Source organism: Schistocerca nitens, chromosome 9 (assembly GCF_023898315.1).
Source record: "Schistocerca nitens isolate TAMUIC-IGC-003100 chromosome 9, iqSchNite1.1, whole genome shotgun sequence".
Taxonomy (NCBI): domain Eukaryota; kingdom Metazoa; phylum Arthropoda; class Insecta; order Orthoptera; family Acrididae; genus Schistocerca; species Schistocerca nitens.
In genome coordinates this window covers 213,866,361-213,882,735 of record NC_064622.1, presented here as the reverse complement: position 1 = coordinate 213,882,735, position 16,375 = coordinate 213,866,361, and the positions used below count along the sequence as shown (strand labels likewise).

At 40.2% G+C, this 16,375-nt stretch overlaps 1 protein-coding gene across 6 annotated transcripts in view; it reads left to right on the top strand.

Annotated features, from left to right (window-relative positions):
• The window catches only part of LOC126202989 (DNA ligase 4), a 291,615-nt gene that overhangs the window by 228,511 nt on the left and 46,729 nt on the right, over positions 1-16,375 (top strand). For 4 of the 6 annotated variants that reach the window (XM_049937186.1, XM_049937182.1, XM_049937184.1 and 1 more), the window contains 4 exons: positions 443-633; positions 5,418-5,555; positions 5,646-5,904; positions 15,000-15,271. In XM_049937186.1, coding sequence (XP_049793143.1) covers positions 443-633; positions 5,418-5,555; positions 5,646-5,904; positions 15,000-15,271 — 860 coding nt within the window. The remainder of the gene's footprint in view (positions 1-442; positions 634-5,417; positions 5,556-5,645; positions 5,905-14,999; positions 15,272-16,375) is intronic. The other 2 variants (XM_049937187.1, XM_049937183.1) reach the window with 1 other exon arrangement.

Here is a 16,375-nt window from a genome sequence, read left to right as displayed (position 1 = left end):
GAATCATAAATATAAAAAAATTACAAAAATCTGATTGCTGTGTGGTTTCCTTGTAGGTTTAACATTAAGGTATTACAAAGGTGCTGAAGTTGACTATTCGTCTATTTAACACTTTAGTTGCTAAGAAAAGAAAATAGAGCAAGGAATGCTTTTTGGAAATAGAAGGCATGTAGTTATTGATGTAAAAGTGGCTGAACTACTTGGAAAGATTATACTGTGTGCTGTCCCAAAGGTATTAAATTTATAAATTTCAGTATCACGTCTACCGTCTGCCTTTGTTGTTCATAAGTGATATATTTCTCAGTGACTTTGAACTGATTATATAGTTAGACAATTATGTATCCTACTGATTGTTACCACAACCATAGTGTGTGTTTCATTTTGCAGGCTGTATGTACATCATTTCTTAGTACATATGGCTAACCTGTGTCATGGTTTACAGCAGAGCCAGAGGAGTTCCACTCCTTAGTACGTGTTGGTTCAGGGTATACAATGGCTAAGCTTGAGGAACTTATACAGAAGATGAAACCACATTGGAGGAAATGTTCTCCTGGGGAATGCCCTCCGGGTATTATTTGGACGAAAGAGAAACCAGAAGTTTGGATAGAGCCAAAAAATTCCTATATTTTGCAGGTAAGAACACTCCTTTGTTTCAATACTTGTATACATGTATTCTTCTGATGTATATCTTTGAATTGCTGATATTATTGTAGATGAACAGAAATATAAAAGTATGGTTTAAAATATGCATACTACTTTTGCTCAAAATTAACCCACAAAAAATTAGTGCAGTTTATTTGCATGGCCTTACAAATACTGGTATACCTTTTCATCATAGATACTTCAACTGTAGCGCTTGTTCCTTAGTTTAAAATGCCACAAAAATATCGCTAGTATTTGTTAATCAGTCATCGTATATGAGGTAAAAAATGTAACTGTTATCCATTGTTGATATTCCATACACCAATAAACTTAGCAGCACAGTAATTATGCAAATTTCAATTTCACACTCATTTGTTCTGCAAGGGTACATCTGACAGAGAACCTTGCAAAAAGTATGGTTTAGTGGAAACTGATGCACAGCCTTGGTTCATTATGCCATCATCTGAGACACTAAACATTTTTGGATCAGATACTTTTTCATCCTTTGGTTGTAAAATACACTCCTGGAAATGGAAAAAAGAACACATTGACACCGGTGTGTCAGACCCACCATACTTGCTCCGGACACTGCGAGAGGGCTGTACAAGCAATGATCACACGCACGGCACAGCGGACACACCAGGAACCGCGGTGTTGGCCGTCGAATGGCGCTAGCTGCGCAGCATTTGTGCACCGCCGCCGTCAGTGTCAGCCAGTTTGCCGTGGCATACGGAGCTCCATCGCAGTCTTTAACACTGGTAGCATGCCGCAACAGCGTGGACATGAACCGTATGTGCAGTTGACGGACTTTGAGCGAGGGCGTATAGTGGGCATGCGGGAGGCCGGGTGGACGTACCGCCGAATTGCTCAACACGTGGGGCGTGAGGTCTCCACAGTACATCGATGTTGTCGCCAGTGGTCGGCGGAAGGTGCACGTGCCCGTCGACCTGGGACCGGACCGCAGCGACGCACGGATGCACGCCAAGACTGTAGGATCCTACGCAGTGCCGTAGGGGACCGCACCGCCACTTCCCAGCAAATTAGGGACACTGTTGCTCCTGGGGTATCGGCGAGGACCATTCGCAACCGTCTCCATGAAGCTGGGCTACGGTCCCGCACACCGTTAGGCCGTCTTCCGCTCACGCCCCAACATCGTGCAGCCCGCCTCCAGTGGTGTCGCGACAGGCGTGAATGGAGGGACGAATGGAGACGTGTCGTCTTCAGCGATGAGAGTCACTTCTGCCTTGGTGCCAATGATGGTCGTATGCTTGTTTGGCGCCGTGCAGGTGAGCGCCACAATCAGGACTGCATACGACCGAGGCACACAGGGTCAACACCCGGCATCATGGTGTGGGGAGCGATCTCCTACACTGGCCGTGCACCACTGGTGATCGTCGAGGGGACACTGAATAGTGCACGGTACATCCAAACCGTCATCGAACCCATCGTTCTACCATTCCTAGACCGGCAAGGGAACTTGCTGTTCCAACAGGACAATGCACGTCCGCATGTATCCCGTGCCACCCAACGTGCTCTAGAAGGTGTAAGTCAACTACCCTGGCCAGCAAGATCTCCGGATCTGTACCCCATTGAGCATGTTTGGGACTGGATGAAGCGTCATCTCACGCGGTCTGCACGTCCAGCACGAACGCTGGTCCAACTGAGGCGCCAGGTGGAAATGGCATGGCAAGCCGTTCCACAGGACTACATCCAGCATCTCTACGATCGTCTCCATGGGAGAATAGCAGCCTGCATTGCTGCGAAAGGTGCATATACACTGTACTAGTGCCGACATTGTGCATGCTCTGTTGCCTGTGTCTATGTGCCTGTGGTTCTGTCAGTGTGATCATGTGATGTATCTGACCCCAGGAATGTGTCAATAAAGTTTCCCCTTCCTGGGACAATGAATTCACGGTGTTCTTATTTCAATTTCCAGGAGTGTAGTTGGCAACATCAACATTGTATCAGCAATAGTACCATTCACTGATTTTAATTCACTACTCACTGAACTTACAGCATCAGTTTTCACCAGGCTTAGCATGTGCAAATAATTATGTAGCTAACATTCAGATAAATACTTCTACCGCATCTCACTGCTTTAGAGTTAGACCAGCACCAGTAGCATTGTGAGATGTCCTCAAGTTTGGCACAATACGACATCCTCACACCCATCACATCAAATCAGGGGGGCAACACCACTAGTAGTTTTAAGGAAACCAAATGGTTCTCTCTGTGTTTATTTCTCAGGTTTTCTCAATGTGGTTGATTAATTGCATATTTCTGAGCAGTGTGTTGAGTTGTTGTTTCCATTTTATGCACAACTTCTTCAGGTGCAGCAAGTTTTGCAATGCTTTGCTGGTCTGCTGTAGAGGGTAAGAATTTCAAATTCTAAGCATGCTTGCATTTTGAAAAACAATCTGGGCTCTCTGAATAATGCACCCTGCAGTTGTTATAGTGACAATGGGTGGTAAAGGAACTATGTGAAGACTATGAGTTGGAGAAATGCCCGGGAAATACCACTGCTGACTTGTTGCATGGACTTTGTCCCTACTGGATGTCAGGGCTTGAATCCCAAGCCTGGTGACAAAGGTGAACTTTATGCATTGCAATCTTACTTATTGTGGATGGAATGGAAATGCAGCTTTAGGGAAAGATATGCCACTGACCTCAAAATTTTGCTTTGCTGCTTTTGATATTTTGTGTGGTTTTATAGTAGATATGTTACTTTCATCAAAATTTGCCGTGCTTCATTTGTCATTTCATATTTTTTCCTATTGCTGACACTTCTTCAAGAATGGGATTTGTTAATTTCAGTGTCTGTGCACAAACTTTTTTAGCAGGTGTGTACTTAATTATTACATTACACACTAACAATTCGGCATAGGATTATTTATTATTTATTATTATATTTATTATTTGATTCACACACACAAACTGACACATTTGGGTGAGTCCTTTGAGATCAGCTGCCCACGCAGCATATGATGTGACTTCATGTAACAATGAAAATATGTGAGACTCATTGCTACAAGATGCTTTTCCTGCATGTAGTGCTTACACAGCAAACTAAGGATTTCTCACAATTTAAACACCAAGTTTTAGTGAGAGGATGTAACTTTTGCAGAACACAAGTTACTTAAGTGTTAGTAGAGAGCAGAAAAGCCTACTGTTTAGCAATGTTGTTTACGCTACTTGAATGGAAGTTTGGGTGGAGATGTCTATGGTACAACTCCCAATCTTCATCTTATTGGATGAAATGGTGTGAATGGTACTGGTGAATGCTGTACTTGCATGATGAGCTGCAGTAGTATTAGTTGTTCCTAGTCTGTGATGTGTGTTCTCTGCCTTTGTTGATGGTTTAGGATTTGCCTTTGTAGTTGTTATTGTTGTGCCTGCTGTTGTATTTTAAGTTAAAGCTGTTGCTGCCACAGTTTCAAGAATTCTGGATCCCTGATTGTTGAATATTGTCTGGTGTCATAACATACACACTAAGTTTGAGTCCTCATCAACAATATTACACCTGCTAACAAAGCAATGATGGATACACAGTATCGCCTTACAGTCACAAACCAGTCTGCACAGATCACCATAATATTGTAGACACACACTAAGAGAAGATTGCAGATAGTCCAGGGTCACACAATTCCATAGGTATCCATGTATTATTTGTGAAGAAATAGGAAGCAGCTAGTCAGTTTCAAAATGGAAGGTTTATTTAAATCCCTTGCCCATTGCTTCAACATTTATAAAAGGTCTTCTTTAGAAGGAAATTGATGACAACCTAAACAGATTGACAGTGAAAACATGTTTAGCAGTATATATACAGAAAAAACAGTAACTCATCATGGATACAAAAATTATTCAGACCTTCTAGGTTACATGTTATAGTGGGTGTACATTGAAAAATATCTGAAATTTGTCAGTAAAATATAATATTTTACCTCCATGATATTAAAAGCATGCACAACATGTTGGTCATCATTAAGTAACACCTCACTATTGTACAGGTGGTGTATTTGGTAGTGAATAGCACTGTCTGAGGACAGAGATGTAGCAGTTGTGATCTATCTGTAATTCCTAAAGCTTATTGCCAATTGTTTATTGCTTGTCAAGGTTAGGAACACCATTTCAATAGCTTGTGTAATTGTATGAGAAGTAATGACTGCCTGTCTCATGTTTTGCCAAATTTGATTGATATTCCATTTATCTTGAATCCTCTGTTGTTGTTTTCAAATATTTCAATAGTTGACTTTTCATTAAGAGAACTAGTGCAAGTTTTGATAAGTATTGTTGTATCATCTGCAGAGGAGGACAAAATTTGCAGCTTCTGGCAATGTTAGTGGAAGACAGTTTGTGTTTTTTTTTTTTTTTTTTTTTTTTTTTTTTAATGGGGGTGTCATAAGGTTTCAAAGTTTGTAAAACAGGATGTGATACCTGATGGGGTTATGATCTAGTAAAAGATAGTTTTATTCCATTTGTCAGTTTTTTGTGGCTATGGACAGAAAAATAATCACTTATTGATCAGTAATATGTATTTATAAAAACTGTATTCATTGTGTTGTTTAAAAGGTTGTTCATGGGTAAAACTATGTTACAGGTATGTTATTTTTGTAATAATTTTATGTACTAAACTTCTAACCTGTTCCATTTTCATTGCATTGTTGAGAAAAATGTGAAACTAATTTCTAGTGAAATAGAAACCATAAGTCAAATACACCACAAAAAATAATTCTTAACTGTTGTTGCTATGTTACATGTACTGTGTCTGTCCACAGATAAAAGCAACAGAAATTGTTGAAAGTAGCTCATTTAAAGTAGGATATACTTTACGGTTTCCACGAGTGGAAGAAATACGCTATGACAAAAAGTGGACTGACTGTATTACAGTGTCAGAACTGACAGACTTATGGCAAGTGAGTAGCTGCAGGTATTAATTTTGATTAATAATAAAATGTACTTATGTTTATTGAAAGAAAGACAGAGGTAAATGTATTTTGTGGCAGAGGGCATCAGGGAAACTCTACAGTCGGCATGCTTACTCTATTGATCCTGAGGCATCTTCTCCCAAAAAGAAAAGAACTTCGAGCCACCAGCCACAGCTTGGAAAGCAGTTCTGCAGTGCAGATGTTTCAACTGCTACAATCAAGTCAGCTCTCTTAGAGGGAAAGGAATTCTGTGTCATGTCTGACTACAATGGCATGACAGTGCAACACATTGAAACACAAATTCATGAAAATGGAGGAAAATTTGTCAAAAATCCAGGTAAGCATTTTACAACTCATATAGGCTGCTGTAACATTAAAATAGTGCATCGACTTATAATACCTCTAATGTGTATTGATGTGACATAGTCACTGGAGTTACATTCAGGAGCAGCATGTACACTTGGTATTAGTATGTTTGCTTCTAAAAGTCCTGTGTCTTATATTGATATTCATGTCATGCTCTACACATTATTTAATCTGATGTGGCTTAAACCATTTTAACCCTTATCTATGAAGATGATCCATGACTGAAACTGGTCGATATTTGGGTTTAAAATAAAAGCAGCTGATGGTCAGACATGCATTTCATACATTACATTACAGCTGTTGATAGTCACCTTCCAAAAATGTTAATTTTGCCTCAGAAAATGTCAAACTTTAAAATCTTCCAACATGTATAAACGTCATTGTTATAACTGCATATTTTCAACACTGCTTACTTGTGAAAGAAATGATTTCTGTAGTCAGTGGTGAATCCCAGGTCCTTTAAAAAATTCTACATGACTGAACTCAGCTGGGATAAGTTAATCTTCTATTTTTATTAGTTAAAACTTCTGGGCTGAGGGGCCTTGGTCGATCTGTAAAACTACTTCTTTCTGATGTTTCATTGCCAACCGCAGACATCATCTTCCAAGGTGAGTCAACAACTGGCTGCCAGGCCTTGGAGGTCTTTTTATACAGAGCACATAGAGGGCACCACCATATGTCACACGGGGCCGACTGGGAGTCTATCTCTGACTGACGTCATTATTCTCCAGAATGAGATTTTCACTCTGCAGTGGAGAGTGCGCTGATATGAAACTTCCTGGCAGATTAAAACTGTGTGCCGGACCGAGACTCGAACTCGGGACCTTTGCCTTTCGCGGGCAAGTGCTCTACCAACTGAGCTGCCCAAGCACGACTCACACCCCGTCTTCACAGCTTTACTTCTGCTAGTATCTCATCTCCTACCTTCCAAACTTCTGCGGACATCACCTCCCAAGGTGAGTCAACAACTGCGAACCTTGCAGAACTAGCACACCTGAAAGAAAGGTTATTGCGGAGACATGGCTTAACCACAGCCTAGGGGATGTTTCCAGGACGGGGCATGAGTCGTGCTTGGGTAGCTCAGTTGGTAGAGCACTTGCCCGCGAAAGGCAAAGGTCCCGAGTTCGAGTTTCGATCCGGCACACAGTTTTAATCTTCCAGGAAGTTTCGTCATTATTCTCGATTGAAGGTAATCGATTGTCACATCGTTGTTGCAAAGTCAACTACCATATCTTATCTAACTTTAAGCCTTCCTCTTTTCTATTAAAATGAACACGTGTATAGAGAAGCTATAGAGATTCAGAAACACCACAATAATTTTAATAGAAAAGAGGAAGGCTTCAAGTTAGATAAGATATGGTGGTTGACTTTGCACCAACGATGTGACAATCGATTACCTTCAGTCGAGAATAATGACGTTAGTCAGAGATAGACTTACAGTCGGCCCCACATGACATATGGTGGTGCCCTATGTGTGCTCTATATAAGCGGGACCTCCATGGCCTGGCAGCCAGTTGCCGACTCACCTCAGAAGATGTTGCCTGCAGGTGGCAACAAAACGTTGGGAAGAAGATGTTTTACACATCAACCACAGCCTCTGAGCCCCGAAGTTTTAACTAATGAAGATGCCGGCCATGAAAGCCTACATGTTTTGGCTTCTACTATTAGTTTATCATGTCCTAATCTAATTCCCTCAGCATCACTTGATTTAATGTGGCTACATTCCATTCCCCATGTTTCCATGTTTTGCTTTTGTTGATGTTCTTGTTATAATCTTTTTCAGTACATCTGATCTTCCGAGACCTTTGTCATCTCTCACAGAATGAGATGTCATCTGCAAACCTGAAAGCTTTTATTTCTTCTCCTTGACCTTTAATACCCTTTCCAAATTTCTCATTGGCTTCCTTCACATCTTGTTCAGTGTGCAAACTGAATAACTTCGGGATAGACTATAACCCTGTCACACACTCTTCTCAAACTAGTGGCCCCGTTTCATGTCCTTTGATTCTCATATTTGCAGTCTGGTTTCTGTACGAGTCATATATAACCTTCTTCTCCTTGTATTTTATCCCTACCGTCTTCAAAATCTGAAAGAGTATACTACAACCAACACTGTCACAAAGCTTTCTCTAAACATCAAATTTGCTATAAATGTAGGTTTGCCTTACTTCAACCTAATTTCTAGGATAACAGAATGGACTACATTTCAGGATATGACTTTAGGAAATTATAGCTTTCTTGAAGAAGCTGGTTAATCCTTTCAGCACCAGATTTACTGAGTGACAAGAGCATGTTGATTTTTGGGGGTGATCATTGGTACCAGCACTGGACTGATGGCCCAGGAAATATGCTTTTGGACTAGGCTGGTGGAGTAATTACTTCAGTGAAGGCTTAGACGAGAATGGTGGTGTATTGCTTTAAAGGGTGTGCATCTGAACCAATATGTTTGCCTCGACTTCAAAGGCTATATGGGAGGGCTTGAAAAGGATGTCAACTATCAGAATATAAGTACTGTTGTTTGCTAGTAGGTTTAATGTGAACAGAAGTGTGTAGCTGATCCTCAGTGAAGATGTCGTCAAGATCAAGGAAAGTGGCATGGGATTCAGAACAGGACCTTGTGAACTGTAATTGGAAGAATGTCGGTAGAGATTCCAAAAAATTTAACAAGTCAGCTTCACTGTGAGTCTATATGGCAGAAATGTCATGAATGTATTTAAACCAAACCAGGGGCTGAAGGTTTATGGATTGCAGGAAAGCCTCTCAAAGTGACCCGTGAAAAGGTGGGGATATGAAGGAGCCATTCTGGTTCCCACGGTCATGCCCCTGATCTGTTTGTATGTCTATTCTTCAAAGGTAGAGTAGTTGTTTGTAAGCATGTTGATTAATGTGAGCTGGAGGAACATCATAGGTTTGGAATCAGGTGTGCACTGATTGAGGTAATGTTCTCCAGCAGACAGATTATGAGCATGGGGGATGTTGGTATGGAGGAAGGTGGCATCAATGGTGACAAGCAAGGTGTGTTATGAGAGTGGGATGGGCACAGATTTCAGACAATCTAAGAAATGGTTGTTATCTTTAATATAGGAGGTTGCAGGTGTTGATCAACTAAGGCAGATATACTTTCAGTGGGTGCTTTCAAGCGAGCATCTGTGGGACAGCCAGGCTGACTGGCTTTGTTGAACTTAGAAAGAAGGTAAAAAGTGGGAGTGCATGCTTTGGGTGGAGTACGAACTTGTGTGGATTGAGATGGTAGTACTTTTGAGGGGCCTGAGGTTTTAAGGAGGGGTCTTTATGTTAGTTTGTATCATAGGGATTGGATCTTGATGGTAGATGCTATATGTAAAGGTGTCAGACATCTGGCATAGACCATCACTTACATACTTTTATAGATAAACATAGTCTGGGAGCCATTGTACAGTGTGTGGCACCAGGTACACTGTATCACTACTGTAATCATTTCCTTTTTTGTTCCACTTGCAAACTGAGTGAGGAAAAAGTCGAGTGCCTATATGTCTCCTTATGAGCTCTAATTTCTCATATCTTATCATTATAGTCCTTATGCAAAATGTATTTTGGCATCAGTAGCATCATTCTGCAGTCAGTTTCAAATGCTGGTTCTCTAAATTTCTCAGTAGTGTTCATTGAAAATAATGTCACCTTCCATCCAGGGAATCCCATTTGAGCTCCTGAAGCATCTCAATAATACTTGCTCGTTGTTCGAACCTGCTCGTAATAAATCTAGCTGCCCATCTCTAAATTGCTTCAATGTCTTCCTTTATCCGACCTGGTGCACATCCTGCACACTCAAGCAGTACTCAGGAACAGGTTGCACTAGTCTCCTATATACAGTCTCCTTTACAGATGAAACACATTTCCCAAAATTCTCCCATTAAACTGAAGTCGACCATTCACCTTCCGTGCCACAATTCTCTCATGCTCTTCCGTTCGCTTTGCAACATTACTCTCAAATACTTAAACAACATGACAGTGTCAAGCAGGATACTACTAATGTTATATCCATACATTATGGGTTTGATTTTCCTACTCATCAGCATTAACTTACATTTATGTACATTTAGAGCTAGCTGTCATTAATCACACCACTAGAAATTCTGTCTAAGTCATCTTGTATCCTCCCACAGTCACTCAACTTTGACACCTTCCCACACACCACAGTACCATCAGCAAACAACTGCAGATTGCTACCCACCCTGTCTGCAAGGTCATATATGTATATACGAGGTGTGACTAGAAAAAAACCGGACTAGTACTGGTGAAACAATAAAACGAATGCAATAAGGCTGAAAGTCGCGTGGCCTGTCACGTGACTCTCGCTCCGCCTACTGCTCGAGTTTCATCTGCCTCCTCCACTCAGTCTGCCCGTGGCGTCTGTTTTAAGTAGTTGACATTTTGTTGCATCGGAAAATGTTGAGTGTACAGAAAGAACAGCGTGTTAACATCAAATTTTGTTTCAAACTAGGAAAATCTGCAAGTGAAACGTTTGTAATGTTACAACAAGTGTACGGCGATGATTGTTTATCGCGAACACAAGTGTTTGAGTGGTTTAAACGATTTAAAGATGGCCGCGAAGACACCAGTGATGACGCTCGCACTGGCAGACCATTGTCAGCAAAAACTGATGCAAACATTGAAAAAATCGGTAAACTTGTTCGACAAGATCGCCGTTTAACAATCAGAGCAGTGTCTGAGTTAACAGGAGTTGACAAGGAAAGTGTCGAACAAGTTTACCGATTTTTTCAATGTTTGCATCAGTTTTTGCTGACAATGGTCTGCCAGTGCGAGTGTCATCACTGGTGTCTTCGCGGCCATCTTTAAATCATTTAAACCACTCAAACACTTGTGTTCGCGATAAACAATCATCGCCGTACACTTGTTGTAACATTACAAACGTTTCACTTGCAGATTTTCCTAGTTTGAAACAAAATTTGATGTTAACACGCTGTTCTTTCTGTACACTCAACATTTTCCGACGCACAGACAAAACGTCAACTACTTAAAACAGATGCCACGGGCAGACTGAGTGGAGGAGGCAGATGAAACTCGAGCAGTAGGCGGAGCGAGAGTCACGTGACAGGCCACGCGACTTTCAGCCTTATTGCATTCGTTTTATTGTTTCACCAATACTAGTCCGGTTTTTTTCTAGCCACACCTCGTAGAAAGTAATAGTTGCCCTATCACATTTCCTAGGACATTCCTGATGATAACGTTGTCAGTGACGAGTATTCACCGTTGAGAATAACATACTGGGTCCTATTACTTAAGAAGTCTTCGAGCCACTCACATACCTGTAAACCTATCAATATGCTCATACGTTCATTAACAGTCTGCAGTGGGGCACTGTGTCAAGTGCTTTTCGGAAGTCGAAATATATAGAATCTGCATTCATAGTTCGCAGTATATCATTGTAAAATGTGCAAGCTGAGTTTTGTTTGATCAGTGCTTTCTAAAACAATGCTGGTTTGTGGACAGAAGCTTTCCGATCTCAAGGGAATTTATTGTATTCAAATTGAGATTATGTTCAAAAATTCTGCAGTAAACCAATGTTGAGGATAATGGTATGGAATTTTGTGGCTCTGTCCTTTTACAGGTGTAATCTGTGCTTTTTTTCCACTCACTTGGGACTTTTCACTGGGTGAGAGATCCTCAATAAATGCAAGATAAGTAAGAGGCCAGTGCCATAGTACATTCTTTGTAAATCTAAATTGGCATTCTATCCGGACCTGGTGACTTATTTGTTTTCAGTTGTTTCATTACACCAGGGATGCTTATTACTAAATTGTCCATATAGGAGTCTGTCTGATGGTCAGATGATGGTATGTTTGTATGATTCTCTTGGAGAAACTGTTTCTTAAATATGACATTTAAAACTTAGGCTTTGATTGCTCTCTTCAGTTGCCACATTAGATTGGTCAACGAGTGACTAGATGGAAGCCTTAGGCCCACAAAGTGATTTTTATATTGGATCAGAATTTTCTCAGATTCTTAGCCAGATCTTTTGCTAAATTATGATGCAGGTATTTGTTGTACGCTTCAGGCACAGATACACAAATCCCTACTAAGCTTTGCCTGTTGTCATTTGTGCATTCTCTTTTGAACTGAGAATGAAACAGCCTTTGTTTCCTCGGAATTTTCTGAATTGCATTGTTAAACGATGGTGGGTCTTGTCCATCTTTAACCCATTTACCAGGCACACAATTCTCCAAACCACAATTTAGAATTTATTTAAACTTTGCCCATAATTCTTCTATGTCCATCATATTGGAACTAAGTGATGTCAGTTCATCAGGTGCTAACAGTTCTTATCTGCTCTTTCTAACAGAAACACTCTCCTAGCCTTCTTGACTGATTTATTAACTTAAATAACTGTAGTCACTATGATATCATATTCACCAGTCCCTCTATCTGTACTGATGCCATTGACAAGGTCCAGCCTGTTTGTAGCTACAAGGTCTAAGATATTTCCATTGTGTGTGGGTTGTCGAACTACCTGCTAAGTATGCATTTTCAGAAAATGTGTTCAAAAGTACTTCACAAGACAGACTGACTGTACCCCTTGCACTGAATCCATAGACATCTCTGTCAACACTCAGTAGGTTAATGTTGTGTCCAATTAGTGTTGTGTTATCTGGGTATTTACGCGTTACTGACCATAGATTTTTTTTGAATGACTCTATAGCTGTCAGAGCAGAATGGGTGGCCAATGAAAACATCCAACAATTAACTTGGTTTCACTTAGATGTGCTATACACCACCAGATAACTTCACTATCAAACTCAATTTCAACCTCAATAGACACAATATTTTTATCAACTGCAGTGAACAATGAGGGTGATATGGAGTTGTGAGTTTTCAGTTTTTGAGATCTATATCAATGTTCCCCATTTACATGATCCATATGCTGTTGAACATTATGTCAATCAGTACCCACCTGATTCCATACCTATGACATCCTGCCTTCTCTCCTTAATCAACTTTATGTTTATTAACAACTACTTTACCTTTGAGGTGCAGATATAGAAACAGATCAAGGGCATGGCCATGGAACCAGGATGACTCGTTCCTATGCCAATCTTTTCATGGGTAGCTTGGAGAGGGCTTTCCTGGATTCCATAAGCCTTCAGCTCCTGGTTTGGTTGATATACATCGATGACATCTGTGCTATATTGACTCATGGTGACGGTTAACTGTTAAAATTTCTGGATTCTTAACAGATTCTCTGAATTAAAGTTCATCTGATCCTATTCTGGATCCCATGTCACTTTCCGTGGCCATTACCTCATCCTCACTGAGGGTAAAGCTACACACTTCTGTTCAAATTAAACCTACTGACAAACAACAGAATTTACATTTTGAAAGTTGCCATCCTTTCCATGTCAAATGTTCCCTCCCATACAGCCTTGGCTTTCAAGACAAATGTGTTTGCTTAGATGCAGACTCTTAATAGCAGTATGCAATCATTCTCACTTCAGCCTACACTGGACATAATTATCCCACCAGCTTAGTCCAAAAGCAGAAATCTTGTACCATTACATGCGATCCGATCCTGGTACAACTGAACCACATCCCACCCTCAAAGGGGGGAACCATAGGACTACATCTTGTGTCACTCAGTTCTGTCGTGACCATGAATGGATTAATCAGCTGCTGTGACAAGGCTATGATTTCCTAAAATCATACAATGAAATAAGGCCCATTCTTCTGACATTTTGCCCACTGCACCTAGAATAGCGTGTTGTCGCATCGTCTGCTCCCCCACACCCCAAATGGTCAGACCTTATGGTCCTTCTGCATCTATAGCTGGCAAAACATACTCTATCAAAGGGAGAGCCACCTGTGGAATTATACATATCATGTACAAGCTGTTATGTAAACATTGTTCTGCTTCTACATTGATACGACTGCTACCAAGTCATCAGTTAGGATGAATGGACCTAGACAGAGGGTGTATAATAGCAACACACAATATGCTGTTTGCAGAGCAAGCCCTACAACATGACAGTCACAATCTCAGTGTCTGTTTCACCGCACGGGCCCTCTGGATTCTTCCCCCTGACACCAGTTTCTCAGAGCTCCACAAGTGGGAATTGGCATTACAACATGTCCTTGGTTCCCACTATGCAGCTGGCCTTAGTTTATCTTAATTTCTTTTGTCTCAACATTTCTTCTCAGTGACTATTCATTTCTGCCCTCCCCCTCTGTTTTCCTCTGCCCCCAAACTCCACCTGCCTGACATGTATATTGCACTCAGTTTTCCACGCTTGTTAACTCTTGTGCTTTTGTCAGTAATCTTTGTCTTGCTTAGTAATCTATCTCCCACCTTTAAGCTCTCTGGGTTTCAAATATCACCCAGTGCAGTCCACAACAATCAATCTTTTCTTCTCATCCCAACCAGTAAGTTTCCCCTGACCCAGGGTTCTGGCCAACTTTTCCCTAACTCTCCACATTTCCTGAACTCACCAGTCCTCCTCCTTCATCCCTCTTCCTTCCCCTTCAGTCCTTCTGCAAGGAGGAGGAGCCACTTCATCTGAAAACTTGCACATTTCTTTAATTTTATGTGTATTTTCTGCTGTCGTTGCGTGATGAGTATATTTGTTGATCTGTGAGATCTTTGCATTTAGTGGAACAATATATGTTGGTACAATTGTGTTGTGGAGACTATTTGACTTCCTTTTTATTTATGAGATTGATCTTTGAGTAAAAATACTTTTTGTTTACAAAGGCATAAAAACAATCTTTCCTTCCTGGTTTTGAACTCAAGTCTTTGGGAGAACAGAATGGGTCACTGGTACTGAGATACAACAATCAATCTGTATAGTGACCAACAGATGCATTGTTATAAACAGCCCTGTCCCATTACACACACTACCTGCTAGTCTCCAAAACACCATAAGTACAGATCCCAAGAGCAGCACTGCACATTTTCCCAGTGTCTTTTGACTGGCTTGATGTGGTCTACTACGACAATACTTAGTCTGTATTGTGAAAACTTAGACATATTATTTTTGTTAGTTTTACAGTGTATTCAGTAGTTATTTATTTTTGCAGGTCCTTCAACATTTTGTGTGCTAGCTGCCGAAAAAAACATTCGAGTGCAAAGTCATTCCAATTCAAAGCAGTACAATGTTATACACACAGAATGGCTTTTAAATAGTATAGCAAGTCACAAGCTGCTTCCATGGACTCCTCAAAATATTATTAGTGTGACTCCAGAAACTGAAAGAGAAATAATGTTGCAATATGATGTATTTGGCGACAGTTATACTGAAATGTCCACTAAAGAAAACTTGAAAGAACTGTTATCAAAACTGGAATCTAAGGTCAGTTTTGACCTCTTGAGGATTAGTTTTTTGCTTCTTCTATTTCTTATTTTTTTTTATTATTGATGAATGAATGAGTCATATCATGTATAGAACATTTGCACACATTATTATAATGATGTATAATGTCTCAGTTTTCAAATCATTAATGTACAATATGGGTTCATTATGAACATCTTAGGATTAAGTATTAGGAAGTCTTTTCTGAAGCTATTTGTCTGGAATGTAGCCTTGTACGGAAGTGAAACGTGGACAAGAAGAGAATAGAAAATTTTGAAAAAGAAATAGTGATACGGAAGAATGCTGAAAATTAAGTGGGTTGATTTGATAATGAAGACTGAATCAAATTGGGGAAAACAAACTTGGCTAAAAAAGGTATCAGCTGCTAGGGACACATCCTGAGGCATCAAGAGATCATAAAGTTTGTAATGGAGGGAAATGTGAGTAGTAAACATTGTAGAGGGATACTGAAGCTGCACTACAATAAGCAGTTTGAAATGTAAGTAGGCTGCTGTAGTTATGTAGAGATGAACAGACCTGTGCAGGATGGACTAGCAAGATGAGCTGCATCAGACCAGTCTCCTGGCTGATAACAGCATCAGTGACTATTAACAGATAAATTTACTGAACAGTAGAAAGCTATAGTTCATTAGTGATAGTGCACATTATTATTATTATTATTATTATTATTATTATTATTATGTTGGTATTATTCTGGTGTATTTGTTACCTTCATTCATAAGTATAATGCCTGCTGAAATGTTATGGAGGCTTTTGGTTTCATTTGGTGCAATATCTGTTATGACCTACATAGTGTGTAAATAAGAGAGAGTCTAGCATTATTACAACATGGAGGTAATCTTCTGGAATCTGTTACTACCAGGGCCATATCTGGGATCAACAGATTTCTAGAGGAATCTGTATTGTCTGGTGTACTGGGGAAATTTTGTGATAGTTAACAAATGAGAATATGATTTTAGAGCAATTTTCCAATTAAGTCCTATAAGGCAGCATATAAGGTTTGTTATTTAATTGCATAAAGTTTTACTATCAGTGAAATTTAAATTAATAATAGAAAAATATCGAGAATTAAACCTAAAAAGC